The sequence below is a fragment of the Schistocerca americana genome, chromosome 3 (assembly GCF_021461395.2).
Source record: "Schistocerca americana isolate TAMUIC-IGC-003095 chromosome 3, iqSchAmer2.1, whole genome shotgun sequence".
NCBI lineage: Eukaryota > Metazoa > Arthropoda > Insecta > Orthoptera > Acrididae > Schistocerca > Schistocerca americana.
The window spans coordinates 43103396-43121295 of NC_060121.1; the positions used below are offsets into that span (position 1 = coordinate 43103396).

The following is a 17900-nucleotide window of genomic DNA, read 5'->3' on the forward strand; positions in this document are numbered from 1 at the left end:
AAGCATGTGTCACTTTTTACCTCTCTATCTTCATTATTCGGTGGTTTATTAAGTTTTCAAATGTATACTGACTTTTTGATCAGCCGGTACATGGAACATGCTTCCAGAGGCCTCCCGGTCGCTACAGAAAGCGCGACGCCACACGGCGTGCGGTCAGCGCAGCCGTATCGCCCCGCAACACGAGCCAGCTGAAGCAAGGGGAAGAGGCAGTGAGTGTCAACCAGCGAGAAGTCGCGTTGCACTGTGGCGGTGGTCTTCATTACACGTGGTCCCTAGACAACATCTGGATGCCTTCACACGGGGAAGAATCATCGGTGAAGTGGAAGAAGGGTGTAGGACTTGTGTAGCACAGGAGCCACACCAATGTCTCACGTTCACGGGGAGCGTTACGGACCACAGGTGCTGCCGCCTGACAGAGAGGAGGTGGTCGGCCACGGTCAATCTGTTATATCGGAACAAATTGTACGGGTTGACCGATTCCAGCTGCGAATTGTTGATAATTTTGTCACACGCTACCACGCTATTTTCGGTTTTTTCTTAAGTGCAAAACTTAAATTTTTCGAATTTTTAAAGTGAGTTGCCAGTCTTTGCACCATTTTGAAATCTTAACAAGCTCAACCTTGATAAGTGTGCAGGTTTTTTTTCTGACAGTACTTCATTTGAGATAGTTGCATAATCTGCGATAAATCTGAGGTTGCTACTGGTATTGCCTGCAAGGTTATTAGTATACACACGCACTTCCTTGGGGCACACCAGAAGTTCTCTCTGCAGCTGTCGATTGCTCTCCGTCCAAGATGACATGCTGTCTCCTCAGTACCAAGAATTCCTGAATGATAATTATAATGGCATCCGTTCATCCTTGAGGGATGATGGTGCAACATTTCTGAATACTGTCACGAATATCTATTGATAATACGATCGTACTTTCGTTAATCTACACATTTGTGGTACTGAGTCAAATTCTTTATGGAAGTCAATAAATACTACATCTCCCTTACTACCTCGATGGATGGCTTTCAGGATGCCCTGTAGAAATGCGCGAGTTGGGTTTCGTCGGTGTGGACGAGAAGCGTGCAGAATCGGTGCCTACACACATTGCCGAAAGACCCCGGCTCCTCGCACAGTACCCTGAGAGGTCGGCAGGAACAATCGCGACAGAAATACCTCTCGTGTTTGCGTTTCCACTGCAGAGGAGGAGTGGCAGGAGGTTGCGGGAATGTTCGAGAATAAACGTCAGAATAAATAAGTGGACTGTTTCTCCAGGAGCTAAAAACGTTCAATCCGGTATACTAGAAATATCAGCGCGCACACATGTTGGCAGTATATTCGGCCTACTGCTTCCGGCGCCAGATAACGAATTAAGAGAGGAAACCGAGTTTTTTCGCTGGTTCAAACTCCTGCGGCCACTCCAAGTTTACGACTGTGTGGGAGTGAATCCATTGCGTTTTCCAGCAAAACTAATCGCTCGGTTCACGTGGCTCTGTTCACGTGTCCAGCACCACTGGGGGCTGAAGCGTTTGTTCCGGGAGAGAGCTGATCACCAATAATTTACAGAAAACGTCATGGAAATACGCTCATCTCCTAGTTGAAATCTGTGTACCTAACTATGCTCCTCAAAGCACGTGACGTGTTAATGTACTATGGTGGGGATTGCCGGGATGGGAGGCGGTAACTTGATCCACCAATGTTCTGTCCCCTCCGCTCTTTCCAGTTTCCCTGATCCATACCCTAACAGCCCGTCTATCGGTAAGAATACGTACGCGCTCCACATTCGTTGTTTCTCAGGTCATCAGTTAGCTAGACATATGTGTTGAAAAAGTGATATTTTGCATGAGTCTTCTACGAATGTAACAGGACACCCCTTGTAACGCAAAACACATTTCTCGAGCGTCTGCCATTGCATTTGGATGAGCGTTTCCGTAAGCCTTGTGTTACTCTTGAACTGTGCCTGTCGACATTGATCTGATAAAGACTCACACATGCAGTGATGTCCATCTGCACGACAGTGTAAATATTTATCGTATTTTTTGTTCTTTTGCGTATCCCAAAGTTTGAAAAATACTGACTTGATCTGATGGGTGACGACTCATTCCATACTAGAATCACAATTAAGACTGGAATATTACGCGTTTATGTTAAAACAGTCACGCTAACACGTACCTATTGCTTGCATGTCAGCTACCGAACGTGGCTGACAAAACAGCTAAAAACTTCTCTAGCACATAGACACAATTACAGATGTCTGTTTCGTAAGAGAGTTCAACACACACCGAATAACATCACAAACTATACACGGATTTGCGGATGAAAAGATATTTCAAGGGCAGAGTGAAACATAATAAACGATGCGTTGATAATTTCCAGGTTAGGTCCATCTAAGTGCGAACTGACATACGCGTTTCGCCTTTAGTTTCTTTGAAAGACATAATTAATGGTGAATGTGTGTGTGTGTGTGTGTGTGTGTGTGTGTGTGTGTGTTTTCAAAATGGTTCAAATGGCTCTGAGCACTACGGGACGTAACATCTGAGGTCATCAGTCCCCTAGAACTTAGAACTACTTAAACCTAACTAACCTAAGGACATCACACACATCCATACCCGTGGCAGGATTCGAACCTGCGACTGTAGTGGTCGCGCGGTTCCAGACTGCAGCGCCTAGAACCGCTCGGTCACCCCGAGCGGCAGGGAGAGAAAGAGTGAGAGTGCGAGAATACGAGAGAGGGAGGGGGGAAGAAGGGAGGGAATGAGAGATGATGAGGAGAGGGGAGAGAGAGAGAGAGAGAGAGAGAGAGAGAGAGAGAGAGAGCAAGGGCGGAGAGAGTGAGAAGGAGAGAGTGGGCATGGCCAGAGGAGGACGGGGGGAGAGCAGAGCAGAACACTGACAAGGCTGTCGTTGCTCTCCGTTGGCAGAGTGGCCAAACGCTTTTCAGAGCTCGGTAAATACGGCATATCCCGGCATAAACGTTGCAACGCTCCGGCTACATTCGAATTCCTATTTTCCGGCAGTGTTAATTCCTAAGTTGAAGATACAACGACGTGTTGAATGTAGTTTCTGTGCGATGGGAAAAATTCTTCTATTAAATGTCTTTGGGAAGTTTGTTAGACGTTAAGGCCATCCTAGTCACCACGCAGCCGCACACACCAGGGAGAGCAGTCGGTCGATGGCCGATGCGTGGGCGGGTGGGGCCAGCAACCTTGAGCCAGACGGCACTGACTCTACAGATGCTGTTGCAGTGCCGAAAAAAGATTTCGTTCAAGCTATGTACACGCCAGTGTTTGAATTATGGTGTTCTCCGATTAACGCGTGTTTTGTTTGCGCCAGGGCGAGATATATGCTACAAATGTTGAAGTTAACGTTCCCACTTTTCATTCATAAAACGATTTCAAAGCTTCACGAGGAGCAGTGAACGTTTTGTCTGTTGGAGAATATAGGTAGTTATGTTTGTGTTCAACAATTCAACGTCTTTCTTCTATATATTCAGAGGATGTGTGTGACTGTCAGATCTCTTATTTTCAAGGTATCTATTAGTGCGGATTCACCAGAGCAAAAAGAAACTTTTTAACTCTACGAATGTACGTAGACCTACGAAAATTGGTGTTAGGTTTCTCGCTCAGAAATAGATAAATATCTGTTTCAACATTTTTGGATATTTAACACTGTCGGGGTTCTTCCCTGTAATGACTTGGTGGTAACAGAATCAGCAGGACTACAAGTAGTCCTCCCAGGGCCGCGACGTGGACGCTTCTGCTGTGCTTTGCTTAGTGGCATAGCTCCACCCAACATCAGACGAGCTATAGCAAGTGAAGCAGAGCGCCTCAAGTAGCTGCGCGACCAGCGCCATCCTCTCTTCGGACAAAACCCTCCACACACACGTCTAAAATCAAGAGGGAGTTTCCTCACCTCAGTTCAACCGATCGAAACCTCAAAACAAAAGGCCAGATTGACAAAATGGAAAGCAACACTGGGAAACCAGGCACCTCTAATCTCACCCAACGAACAATTGGCCTCTGGAAACGAACTAAAATGGCCATTATGGAGAACCCTCAACCGCCTACGAACTGGGGTGGGCAGATGCAACGTAAACATGTGTAAATGGGGATTCCGAGACGGGACGGACACGTGCCAGTGCGGACAGACCCAAACAATGGACCACCTCCTGGAATGCAGCAACGTGGGGGAAGTGTGCAGGAAAGAAGACCTGGCAAACGCTACGGCAGTGGCAGTTAAATGCGCTGAATTTTGGCGGGACGTGATATGATATATATACTATGTTTGTCTTCATATTGTAATGTGACTCCCCATTTTGGGTTTGTTTTACTTAGACATATGTGTATTGTATTTGTATTTGTGTGTATATGTAATATGTGGGTTGTCTATGGCTTGGACACGATTAAATAAATAACTGTCGGGGTTAAATAGAGACTGAAAAGTATTTTTGAAAATATATTATTATTATTATTATTATTATTATTAAAGAATTACTAAAGTATTTTAAAGCTACGTCTGTGAACATTGGTATTTGACCTTTCAGTTGGAAACAAAAATATTCGTGTTTCAGAGTTATTGGAGACTAAACTCCTGAGGGGCCGAAATAGGGGACGAGACCTTTTATGAAAATATTTACTTATTAAAGCCAAACCTGCGATTATTTAAATTTGGTTTCTCAGCTAGAAATAAAAAAAAATATTTGTTCCATTGTTTTTGGAATTCAGCCCCTATCGGGACGAAAATTTTTATGGAAATATTTGAATGTGCAAGCATTTTTGAAGCTAAATCTATGAAAAATTATGTTTGGTTTCTCTTTTAGAAATAACACACATACTTTCGCTGCTTTTGAAAATTCGACCCCTAAGAGGGTGAAATGTTTTATGAACATATTTCATTTCGAAAGCATTTGTAAAACTAAATCTTTGAATGCTGGTGTTTGGATTTTTGATTATAAATGAAAAAAATATGTGGTTCACCGTTTTTGGAAATACAACCCCTAAAGCCGTGTCCTATGTGAGCGACAGAAGCGGCCGACAGCGAGCGACTTCCGAATACGCGACACTGCAGCGACAAGCAGCAGTACAGGGCGAAAAGCTCGGATGCCCTGCGTGTGAGCGACCCTGTCGCGCTACAAGACGGCTACTGAGAGCCGACCAGCTGTTTCTTTAAAACGGCGCCCCTAAACTGTAGAATACTGTAGCTCGAGAGTTAGGCTACATAGCTTTGCTCAGGAAAATATAGCGGAAAAGAACACTGTGCATGAAATTTAAAAAGGGAGGAATCTCCATGAAGAATTTCATAAATATCATCAACTACGAAGATCATCAAACAAATTCTTCGAATACACGCGAATGAACAGAGGAGCATTCGACTATCTCATCAATAAATGTAAGACGAATGTTTTTATATGACCAGGAACTTTTAACAGCCAATAAATACGGAAGAATGAGTGACTACATCACTGACTACCCTAAATACAGAGATAAATACACAGCTTCACAATGATGAACCACAGTCAGCTGTGGCGTAGCGGTTACGGCTTCAAAAAGTCATGGGTTAGATCCCAGGTTCATCTTACATTTTAACTGACTCAGTTACAATAATGTATACTAAGTTTTATGTATACTGTTTACACTGTATCGCAAAGTATATTTTTAGGGTCTTGCCAAAGAACTTGATCATTAAAAAATGAAAGAAATATACTTATTCTCATGTTTTATTCAGGAAGCATCACTCGTCATTTGTCTTCCTAACGTTTTCTGTTCTCGAAAATCTGAACTTCGGAACTTGATTCGAAGGAAGCCTTTTGACATTTAAATACCGCAAAAATATGCAAAACAGCTAGGCCCTGAACAGATGAAATTTTTGACACTTCATTTACATAGCCTGGTAGCAGGTTTAGTGAAATATTTCAATTTTTCCTGAACTAATTAAGTTTTCGTTAGTTACCCCGATTACTTTCAAGCAGTTAAATATTTTCATGCAAAACTAGACCTCACGCTGGTCACTTTGATACTCCGTTTACCTGTTTCTCTCTCTTTGCTCGGCTATGATAATTCGGACAAAACCCCGTCGTGTAATTTATAGGGAGTCATGTTTTAGCTCTGCTCACGCATTTACAAAAACGTATACTAGTGTTAATCATACGATAAAATAGTCCTTTCTGCCTGCTGTCACTTTCAAATAGCGTCGTTTCGATATCTTGAACCGTTTATGAGATTCGACGATTTTTACGATCACTCATTCCCGAAGCGCAGGAAAGGCTCGGGCGCGGCGCGAGCGACCCGTCCGCGGATGTAGTAAGCAATATCTCAACAACGAAAAAGAGATATCATTCCTGTCTCCACTTTACATGAAAATTAGATATATTGGTTATATTTCATACGCAATCATGTATGGCCTTAAATGAACTATAAGGAAAGTCTACGCAATGTGATTTTACCTCTGCAAATTCTTAAAAATTCCGTGCAGCCATGTACTCAATTTCGTGCAGCACAGTAACAATGACGAATAACGAAAAGAAATTCAAGCCTTTATCCAGCAAAGATATAAAGCTTTAAGATGTGGAAGAATCAAATTTTTTCACCGAGTGCTTTTCTTAAAATCGGGTGATAAGTATTTCATAGCTGCCGTCGCGTCCGCTCCACTGCTTTGCCGAGAAGACACGTGGCTGTCCCTCTGTCGCGCGTGCTGCAGCGACACGTTTCAATTCAAACGTCGCCAGTTGCAGAAGGAGACAGGCAGCGCGCCACAGATGTAGCTCACGTCGCTTACGAAGGACGCGGCCTAAGGGGGTGAAACAGGTCAAACTGATCATAGCCCAGCCCAAACCGCTAAGGATAGAAACTCGATGTTCGGAGATGGTGTGATTCTTATACTGTAGGCATCACTTATGAAGGGACTGTCGAAATCACTTCCAAGGGACTGAAATAAGAAATGAAAGCCATTTTGAAAGTACGTCGCTACTAAGCTATGAAGCTTCAACTGTGAAAAATGGTATTTGGTTTCTGAGTCAGAACATAAAAAATACGTGTTTCAACGTTTTTGGTGATGGTTGTGGTGGTGGTGGTTAGTGTTTAACGTCCCGTCGACAACGAGGTCATTAGAGACGGAGCGTAAACTCGGGTTAAGGAAGGATTGGGAAGGAAATCGGCCGTGTCCTTTCAAAGGAACCATCCTGGCATTTGCCTGAAACGATTTAGGGAAATCACGGAAAACCTAAATCAGGATGGCCGGAGACGGGATTGAACCGTCGTCCTCCCGAATGCGAGTCCAGTGTGTTAACCAGTGCGCCACCTCGCTCGGTCAACGTTTTTGGCAATTCAACTACTAAGGACATAAAATAGTGGCTGAAAGGTTTTTTGAAAATAAGTATTTATCAAAAAACTACTACAGGACTTTTATGGCTACATCTATGACAATCGATATTTAACTTCTGGGTTAGAAACAGTAATAGTAATAACAATAATAATAATAATAATAATAATAATAAATAATCGTGTTTCAGTGTTTATGGAAATTCAGTCTCTATGGGAGTGCAATTGGGGACGAAAATTTGTAACAAAATATTTCGTTACATTAAAAAAAATTAAATCTAAATTTATGAAAATTGATGTTTCAACTCTCGAATATATATATATATATATATATATATATATATATATATATGTTAGGGGATGAAAGTTGCTACCGAAATATCTCCACAAGAACGCAAAAGGCATGGTTAACAAAAACTTTGCGCTCCATCTGCCAGAATCGTATTTTGGCCAGAAGTACACTGGGAAAAGACAATGATTACTTAGTCTTCATTAGCGCGAGAAGCTTAGAAGGTGTTTCAATTTGTGAACAACATAAAAATTCGATTAAATAAAAACAATCTCTATGCGAGCGACGCAGCGGGCGCTAAGGTAGTCATTCAATAGAATTACAGAATCGTCACAACGTCTAAAGGCCATATTTCCAGCATTTGTGTTTCGGATCCTATTAACACACGAGAAAGAGTCACACAGTGGAAGTCCGTATTCAAGAAATTAGCATCGTTTCATTGCTGTCCTGGGCGCCGCCACCCTTCTGCAACCTGTTATGAAGTACCTGTGGTTAAAAATGGCTCTGAGCAATATGGGACTTAACATCTGAGGTCATCAGTCCCCTAGAACTTAGAACTACTTAAACCTAACCTAAGGACATCACACGCACCCATGCCCGAGGCAGGATTCGAACCTGCGACCGTAGCGGTCGCGCGGTTCCAGACTGTAGCGCCTAGAACCGCTCGGCCACTCCGGCCGGCGGTACCTGTGGTATGTGGATGCTCCTTTAAGAGTGCTGTGCACTACTGCGGTGTGTTTCTGTAACGGACGAAAAAAATTGGAAATTTTACCGCTGGAACACGTTCGTCGGGAACCACTCTCCAAGCTGCCGATGCACTCACGGCGACGAGCCGCCCCATCCCCGTGAACACACGGTGTGACGAGCGCTCATTGCCGAGGCGTTTGGAGTTCAGTCCGGGACTCCGGCGCAACGCCTGCTGACCGCGAACTGTATGCCAACACCACTCGTCCTACTGTGCGCGAGGTACTGGCGGTCATCAGAATTCGAACCGGTTCCTCCAGTCAAACGTCACCATTAGCGAGCCGGCCTTGTGTTTTATTGCTAATGCTGCCTCTTACTCAAGGAATAGAGCATTTTATTTGCTATTGATTATACCTTCATGATGCCTACAGGCATCATGGATTCATTCATAAAAGGCGTAGCAGCTCTGGACTTAGAGTCGCAGAAAAGGCTGCAGGTCAGAATATGGTCCCACTTAACACTTACTGGTGCCATCGTGTGTAATGGAGTAAAATTGGCAAATTTTATGAGACAAATTAGCGCCTACACATACTTTTATGGTAATATAAAGCGAATTGTGCGTTGTAGGCTGTGGAATATCGTAAAGAAACCAGCAGCGCTATCTATCGATTATAATCAAAATAAGAATACAGAAATAAGGACCATTTAAATTCGTAGTTCAGCTAACACACATGAAGTGGATGAACAGGTGAATTAATTTCCACTTGCAGTTAGGGCGGGATCATTTTGCCATTCCACTTCAGGACGTGATTTTTTTTCCTCTTTTGTGGAACCAAACCTCTAACAATCTTAGAAAAGCCGCAAAAATGCGTACTCAATGGAAACCTCTTCAGGAGAACGCCCGTTCAGTTCCTCGTTCCACCATCCAGATTTAGGTTTACCGGGATTCCCCTAAATCGCTACAGGCAAATGCCTGGATGGTTCCTTCGAAAAGGGTACGGGCGACTTTCTTCGCCATCCTTTCGTAATGCGAGCCTGTGCTCCGACTCCAACGGTCACGCTGTCCACGGAACCTTAAACTCTAATCTTCTTCATTTCCAAAGCAATCGTGAAAGCGTAACATGACAGTTAAGGAATACTTAAACTAAAGTAGTTTTTCCCTAAATAGGTTTGTTTTACTACATAGCCACGGACGCAGTCTGCTTGTCTTCTACTAACAACCCACCCTTACACAATCACGCTGAACAGTGTGTCACAATACTCCAGCCATCGGTTGTCTGAACGGAAGCAGCCGGAGCAAGATCATATAGCTGGAAAAAAAAAAAAATTCTCGAGTATTGTCAGAATAGTTCGGATTTCATTTACACAACAGATTAACTTTGTCTTTTTCATAGACTTTTTTGTTCTTGGTGCATATCCAACACAGTCTTCCTACGATTGTTTTAGACCGTAAAACGACAATCTCGAAAATCTACAAATATCCGGTTTGCTATCAAATAGCAGTACTTTCAGTAGCTCATCACAGGACACCAAGTTTTATTGCAAAAAAGCAAGATTAGCATCAGCTGGTCCCAGAATTATATTTAATTTTCTCAGCATTAATTGCGAAGAGCGCTTTCAAACTTATCCAGTGATCTTGTCACCAGGCACGTTGAAAATCATTCCGCAATACCCTGAAGCAGTATTTCTCTTGTCATACAACATTAACGGGTTCAAACGTTCAAGTGTGTGTGAATTCCTAAGGCACCAAATTGTTAACTCATCGGTCCCTAGTCTTACACACCACTTAAACTAACTTATGCTAAGAACAACACACATACCCATGCCCCAGGGAGGACTCAAACCTCCGGTAGGAGGGAAGGCGCAGTCCTTGACATGACGCCTCAAACCGCGCGGCCACTCCGCGCGGCATTAACGCACTCAACACCAGTAAAGTACGTACCCATGATTATCTCCATCCTACGTTATACACAAAAGGGCTACTTCGTTGTAAACCTGTCCAATCAAACTAATTTTTAAATTTATAGAAGCCAGCTACTCGTACAGCTTACTCAATAATTAAGACCTGGGAATTTATACATTGATACTACCAGTGCAGGTTTATCGTACAAACTGGCATAATATTATTACTATTATTAGTGTTGTTATGATTACGACCGAGACAAAACGTTTATGCGTGTCAGAAAGAGTTAGGGAAAGCAGTTTTGCAAAATTGCTATTCCTTGAAATGTTGTTGTTGTTGCAATGTTAATTACCTAAATACGTTAACTCCACAAATTTATTCCCGAAATTTGATTGTTGTTTTTGTTGTTGTTGTTGTTGTTGTTGTTGTTCTGGTCTTCAGTCCAGAGACTGGTTTGATGCAGCTCTCCATGCTACTCTATCCTGTGCAATCTGCTTCATCTCCCAGCAATTACTGCAACCTACATCCTTCTGAATCTGCTTAGTGTATTCATCTCTTGGTCTCCCTCTACGATTTTTACCCTCCACCCTGCCCTCCAATACTAAATTGGCCATCTCTTGATGCCTCTGAACATGTCCTACGAACCGATCCCTTCTTCTAGTACAGTTGTGCCACAAACTCCTCTTCTCCTCAACCCTGTTCAATACTTCCTCATTAGTTATATGATCTACCCATCTAATCTTCAGCATTCTTCTGTAGCACCACATTTCGAAAGCTTCTATTCTCTTCTCGTACAAACTGTTTATTGTCCATGTTTCACTTCCATACATGGCTACACTCCATACAAATACTTTCAAAAACGACTTACTGACACTTAAATCTATAATCGATGTTAACAAATTTCTCTTCTTCAGAAACGCTTTCCTTGCCATTATCAGTCTACATTTTATATCCTCTCTACTTCGACCATCATCAATTATTTTGCTCCCAAAAAAGCAAAACTCCTTTACTACTTTATGTGTCTCATTTCCTAATCCAATTCCCTCAGCATCACCCATGTTAACTCGACTACATTCCACTATCCTCGTTTTGCTTTTGTTGATGTTCATCTTAAACCCTCCTTTCAAAACACTGTCCATTCCGTTCAACTGCTCTTCCAAGTCCTTTGCTGTCTCTGACGGAACTGCAATGTCATCGGCAAACCTCAAAGTTTTTATTTCTTCTTCATGGATTTTAATACCTACTCCGAATTTTTCTATTGTTTCCTTCACTGCTTGCTCAATATACAGATTAAATAACATTGGGGAGAGGCTACAACCCTGTCTCACTCCCTTCCCAACCACTGCTTCTCTTTCGTGCCCCTCGAAACTGCCATTTTGTTTCTGTACAAATTGTAAATTTTCTTTCGCACCCAGTATTTTACCCCTGCCACCTTCAGAATTTGAGAGAGAGTATTCCAATCAACATTGTCAAAAGCTTTCTCTAAGTCTACAAATGCTAGAAACGTAGGTTTGCTTGAAATAGAATCAGAAATTATGTAGAAGGGAACTGCTTCATTTATACAATGGAGATAAGAACTCCAGAAAGGTTTGCGTGACGTCATTGGAAAGAGCTATGGATTCCAAGTAGCGAAACAGGTGCCAACTTTGGACCTCACGTATATCAGAGTGGTCGCAGGATTGTGTTAAGTAATAGACACTTGCAGTGGTAACCTTGCAGTATCCTGGAAGCGAGAGCAAAATGGCAGAAGGTGCGAGCGAGAATAACACGTTTTGGCAAACAACAATTTCTGTTATATGCTGATAATGGCAGTGAGGGAAGAAGACAAGAACGAGGTATGTGAGTGGTACTTACCGTGGCTGTAGGCCCTGCCGCCGTGGAAGGAGTGCGCCTGCGCCAGACAGGAGAGCGCCGTCACCAGCGTGAGCAGGTGCTGCCACCTGCAACAGCGGCACAGCGCCGGCGTTTCACCTCTACTCCCAGACACCCTCCTCAGCACTTTTATTCTCTATTTTCACTACAAACAGACCATACGTAAGCTCTCATTGTTTTGTGCGAGACTTACCACATCTGGTGTTCTAGTTTACGGAAAATTGGAAAATATGTTCAAATGTGTGTGAAATCTTATGGGACTTAAATGCTAAGGTCATCAGCCCCTAAGCTTACACACTACTTAACCTAAACTATCCTAAGCACCAACACACAGATTCATGCCCGAGGGAGGACTCGAACCTCCGCCGGCATCAGCCGCACAGTCCGTGACTGCATCGCCTAGACCAGTGGAAAATTCAAAATTTGCGGTAAGTTCCTATGGCACCAAACTGCTGAGGTCATCGGTCCCTAGGCTTACACACTGCTTAATCTAACTTGAACTAACTTACGCTAAGCACACACACACACACACACACACACACACACACACACACACACACACACACACACACACACACACACACGCACACGTCCGAGGGAGGAAAATAATCTCCGACGGGGGCAGATGCGTGAAACCGTGGCAAGGTAATTTACGAAATCATTTTCGGTGTCTATTAAACAGAATACAGAAAACGCACAATTATACTGCCAGTAATCTGTTAAAATTTCACAATTAGGATTCTGAGCACGTCTCTCTGAAACTAACTGCCCTGCAGTCATTCCAGTCCGAATTAGTACACATTTATTTTCGTGGAACTCGTTTCCGCAGCTACTACACTGCAAGATGGCTCTGAGGGGTCCGTCTGTTCGCACCAGTATACACTGATAGTCTCGTAGAAGGCTGTCGCGTCACATTTGCAAACATGATCCCAACAATTGATTCACGTAGGGAGAAACAAGCTTTATACGGGCGATAGTCGGCGGCTATCCTGGTCGGCAACATCATCGTCGTTTCGAGACCTGTACATATTTCGCGTAGCTGATTTAACGAATGCCAGTGGGAACCCAAAAGTATTACATTCTGGGGGCGACGGAACGGGAGTCACACATACTGGCACTAGGTGCCGTTCCTATGCGCTAATTTGAATGAGACGATCAGCCGTCACCCTTGAGGAAACTGAGTTCGATGGGAAAGCTTGTTTTCGGCAAAGGTTGTCTCATGTGATCTGTGGTTTTTGTTTCACATCTTTTATGAAAGGTAGAACCTTCCTTTTACGTCATTCTTCGTGCTACGTCATTCTTCGTGCTACGTCATTCTTCGTGCTACGTCATTCTTCGTGCTACGTCATTCTTCGTGCTACGTCATTCTTCGTGCTACGTCATTCTTCGTGCTACGTCATTCTTCGTGCTACGTCATTCTTCGTGCTACGTCATTCTTCGTGCTACGTCATTCTTCGTGCTACGTCATTCTTCATGTTACGTTGGAAGAAAGTGGACGCAAAACTGTTGTCATTTAGTTTTAGGCCAAAGACTCCCATTTGCTGCAACCCTTGAACATATTGTTCGTTAACTGAGGTACCTTCGTCCTATGAGACGTGTAATTTACTACTTCATAGGCCACGCTTTATGTAACAGACACACATGTCCGCCTCCACGATTGCCCTGTTACTCCGCACGAGGTCAGCTTGAACAGAAACTGCAAAATATCTAGTGCAAGACACGTATGTTGCTAGACTGAAAGATCTTTCTAAATCAATCCGTTTCCAGTGGATACCCGGTCAAATAGGCGTGAGGAGTAATAAACGTTCCCATCAGCTAATCGAAATCATAAAACTCGCACTCACATAATACCCCTTCCGTACTGTGTGTACTATCGACGGCATGTAGTTAATGCAAGAGCAGAATAGTCGACAGTACGGAACATGGGCGCGAACTTGGAAACGCGCTATACGAGAGAACTAATTACATCAGAAATAGGTGCTTAAACGTAGTAAATGCAGAAGGTGACAGTCGATAGTAATACTTTAAGTATGGGCCACATAGCTGCCGACAGAACTAAGTACCTACTACGATTAATAGCATCTCAACTGAGTTGAAGAGACTGCTGTGCATTTTCTAATGGACTGTGTAGGAGCACAGATTCTCAAAATCATTTAATTACTTTTCACTATACTTACTTGTAATCAATGCTTAACAATGAACCACGTAAAAGTAAATTCATTGCACTTTGAAAACGTGATCCGTCAAGTACACTAATGTTTTTACACTTTATCTGCGTGTTTATTTGATGCTATTAGTTTACAGTAAAGCTGAACATGTTGAATGTTTTCATACTACTTGTGATTGAAAGTACGGAGATATTTAAAATGTTTTCATTGCTTTTTTTTTGGTTGGTGGGGTTTAAGGGCGCTCAACTACTGAGGTCATTAGCGCCCAGTCACAGTTGTTAGAGCACATGGAATCTAGTAAAACTCAAGGGGAGGGGGGGAAACCAGGAAGTCCTGACAAAGATGCAGATAAAATAAGTAAAAAAGTTAGATGTCTTTGGACAAGCCAGTCAAAGTTATAAAACGCAGAACACGAGCAGCTGCTCGTGCGTCATCGGCTAAAATATCCGGTAAAGTAGATGGCAGGGACAGGACAACACGAGATTGACTAAAGCGGGTACACGACAATAAAACATGGCGCACTGTTAATGCTTGACCACAAGGGCACTGCGGGGCTGGGTCACCGGAGAGCAGGTAGCGGTGGCTAAACCGGCAATGCCCAATCCGCAACCTGGTCAGAAGGACCTCTTCTCGCCGAGATGGTCGGGAGGAGGCTGTCCAAGCAGTTGGGAGCGGTTTTACTGCCCGGAGCTTGTTTCCTTGAAGGGATGACCAAGCATCCCACCACAACGACACAAGCCTCTTACAAACAACCCCACGAACGTCAGATGATGGGACACAATGGGAGGCTGGCCGAGGCAGGAGGACTGCAGCCTTGGCTGCAGCATCAGCAGCCTCATTCCCAGGCACTCCTACATGTTCAGGAACCCACAGAAAGCTGACAGGAGAACCATTATCAACGAAAGAATGGAGGGACTGATGGATCCGTTGCACCAAGGGATGGACCGGATAGGGAGCTCCAAGGCTCTGAAGAGCACTGAGGGAATCAGAGCAGAGTACATACGATGAATGGCGGTGGCGGCGGGCATACTGAACGGCCTGATGGAGAGCACAAAGCTCGGCCGTAAAGCTGGAACATTGGTCGAGGAGCCGGTATTTAAAGGTGGCGGCCCCGACGACAAAGGCACAGCCGACACCATCGTCAGTTTTGGAGCCATCGGTGTAAATAAAGGTGTGACTGGCAAGTCGAGCACGAAGTTCGACAAACCATGAGAAATACACTGCAGCCGGAGTACCCTCCTTCGGGAGTGAGCTGAGGTCGAGATAAATATGAACCGGAGCCTGGAGCCAAGGTGGTGTCGGGCTCTCACCTTCTCTGAAGGTGGTAGGGAGGGCAAAATCCAATTGTCGAAGCAGGCGACGGAAGCGGACTCCAGGGGGCAGCAGGGCAGACACATACAACCCGTACTGACGGTCGAGAGAATCGGCGAAGAAGGACTGATAAGAGGGGTGGTCGGGCATTGACAACAGCCAGCAGGCATACCGACACAGCAGTACGTCTTGCTGGTAGGTCAATGGTAACTCCGCAGCTTCAGCATAAAGACTCTCGACAGGACTAGTGTAGAAGGCTCCGGTCGCAAGACGTAACCCCCGATGGTGGATGGAGTTGAGACGGCGGACGAGTAGACGAAGCTCCCATAATCCAGCTTCGATCGGACTATGGACCGATACAAGCGAAGCAGGACAGTGCGATCCGCTCCCCAAGATGAACCACTAAGAACTCTGAGGACATTAAGGGAATGTGTATAACGGGCCGCCAAATAAGAGACGTGCAGAGACCAACAAAGTTTCCTGTCCAATGTGAACCCAAGACACTTAGTTGTTTCCACGAATGGGAGAACAACGGGACCGAGATGTAAGGATGGCGGAAGGAACGCTTTATATCGCCAAAAGTTGATACAAACCGTCTTCTCTTCAGAGAACCGGAAGCCATTTGCCACGCTCCATGAGTATAGGATGTCTAGATAACGCTGGAGGCAGCGCTCCAGGAGGCATGTTCTCTGGGCACTGCAGTAGATCGCGAAGTCATCGACAAAGAGAGAGCCTGAGACATTAGGTGGAATGCAATCCATAATTGGATTGATCGCGATGGCAAAAAGGGCTACGCTCAAGACAGAGCCCTGAGGCACTTCGTTCTCCTGGAGGAAGATGTAGGACAATACGGAACCCATACGTACCCTAAACTTTCGATCCGTTAAAAAGGAATCAATAAAAAGGGGCAGGCGACCGCGTAGGCCCCACCTGTGCATAGTGCGGAGGATACCTCCTCTCCCACAGGTATCATAAGCCTTTTCCAAATCGAAGAACACGGCTACCGTTTGGCGCCTTCGCAAAAAGTTGTTCATGATGAATGTCGACAAGGTCACAAGGTGGTCAACAGCGGAGCGGCGGCGACGGAAGCCGCATTGGACATTGGTAAGTAGCTGTCGAGATTCAAGAATCCAGACTAACCGAGCATTAACCATGCGCTCCATCACCTTACAGACACAGCTTGTAAGAGAAATGGGGCGGTAACTAGAAGGAAGGTGTCTATCCTTCCCGGGTTTGGGTATAGGAACAACGACGGCGTCACGCCAACGCATGGGGACCTGACCTTCGGTCCAGACGCGATTGTAGGTACGAAGAAGGAAGCTTTTGCCCGCCGGAGAAAGGTGTGCCAGCATCTGAACGTGAATGGCATCTGGCTCTGGAGCAGAGGACCGGGACAGTGCAAGCGCATGTTCGAGTTCCCGCATAGTAAAGGGGGCATTATAAGTTTCCAGATTCAGCGAGTGGAAGAAAGGTTGCCGAGCCTCTTCTGCCTCTTTCCTGGGAAGGAAGGCAGGGTGGTAATGGGCGGAGCTTGAAATCTCCGCGAAAAACCGGCCGAAGGCGTTGGAGACAGCCACAGGATCAACAAGGACCTCATTACCTGAGGTCAGGTACCGAGGAGTGGGCCTTTATGCCCGACAGCCGGCGCAGGCCACCCCAGACGACAGAAGAGGGAGTAAAACTATTAAAGGAGCTGGTGAAAGAGGCCCAACAAGCTTTTTTGCTGTCTTTGATGACCCTACGGCATTGCGCTCGGAGTCGTTTGTATCCAATACAATTCGCCAACGTTGGATGGCGGCGAAAGGTGCGTAAAGCACGTCGTCGAGCACGGATAGCGTCTCTGCAAGCCTCATTCCACCAGGGAACGGAAACGCGACGTGAAGAAGAGGTAGTATGAGGAATGGAACGTTCGGCAGCACTGTCACAACTGAGAAAATCGTGGTCCGGAATGGTCGCCAGGGAGGAGTAAAGTCCCCAGTCAGCTTTCGGTATGTTCCAGCTCGAAGGACGTGGGGATGGGGTGTGGTGCAGGAGACGAACGACACAGGGGAAGTGGTCGCTCGAATAGGTGTCAGAAAGGACATACCAGTCGAACCGACGGGCAAGAGTGGTAGAACAGATCGAAAGGTCCAAGTGGGAGTAGGTATGAGTAGAGTCTGAGAGGAAAGTCGGGGCGCCAGTAATGAGGCAGACAAGATTGAGATAGTTGAAGACATCCGCCAAGAGTGAGTCTCTTTGACAGGATGCAGGAGAGCCCCAAAGGGGATGATGGGCATTGAAGTCGCCAAACAATAAGAACGGCGGAGGAAGCTGAACAATCAGGTGCATCATGTCAGCCCGACTAACTGCGGATGACGATGGAGTGTAGA

General features: G+C 45.0%; 1 protein-coding gene across 1 annotated transcript in view; it reads right to left on the bottom strand.

The window, feature by feature from the left end:
- LOC124605263 (collagen alpha-1(XV) chain-like) overlaps positions 1–12250 on the bottom strand; it is a 611209-nt gene extending 598959 nt beyond the window's left edge. Inside the window, exons 1-2 of the mRNA XM_047136826.1 lie at positions 12246–12250; positions 12035–12120 (exon numbers count right to left, since the gene is read on the bottom strand). Of these exons, the coding sequence (XP_046992782.1) occupies positions 12035–12120; positions 12246–12250 (91 nt within the window). The remainder of the gene's footprint in view (positions 1–12034; positions 12121–12245) is intronic.
- Positions 12251–17900: the final 5650 nt, after the last annotated feature.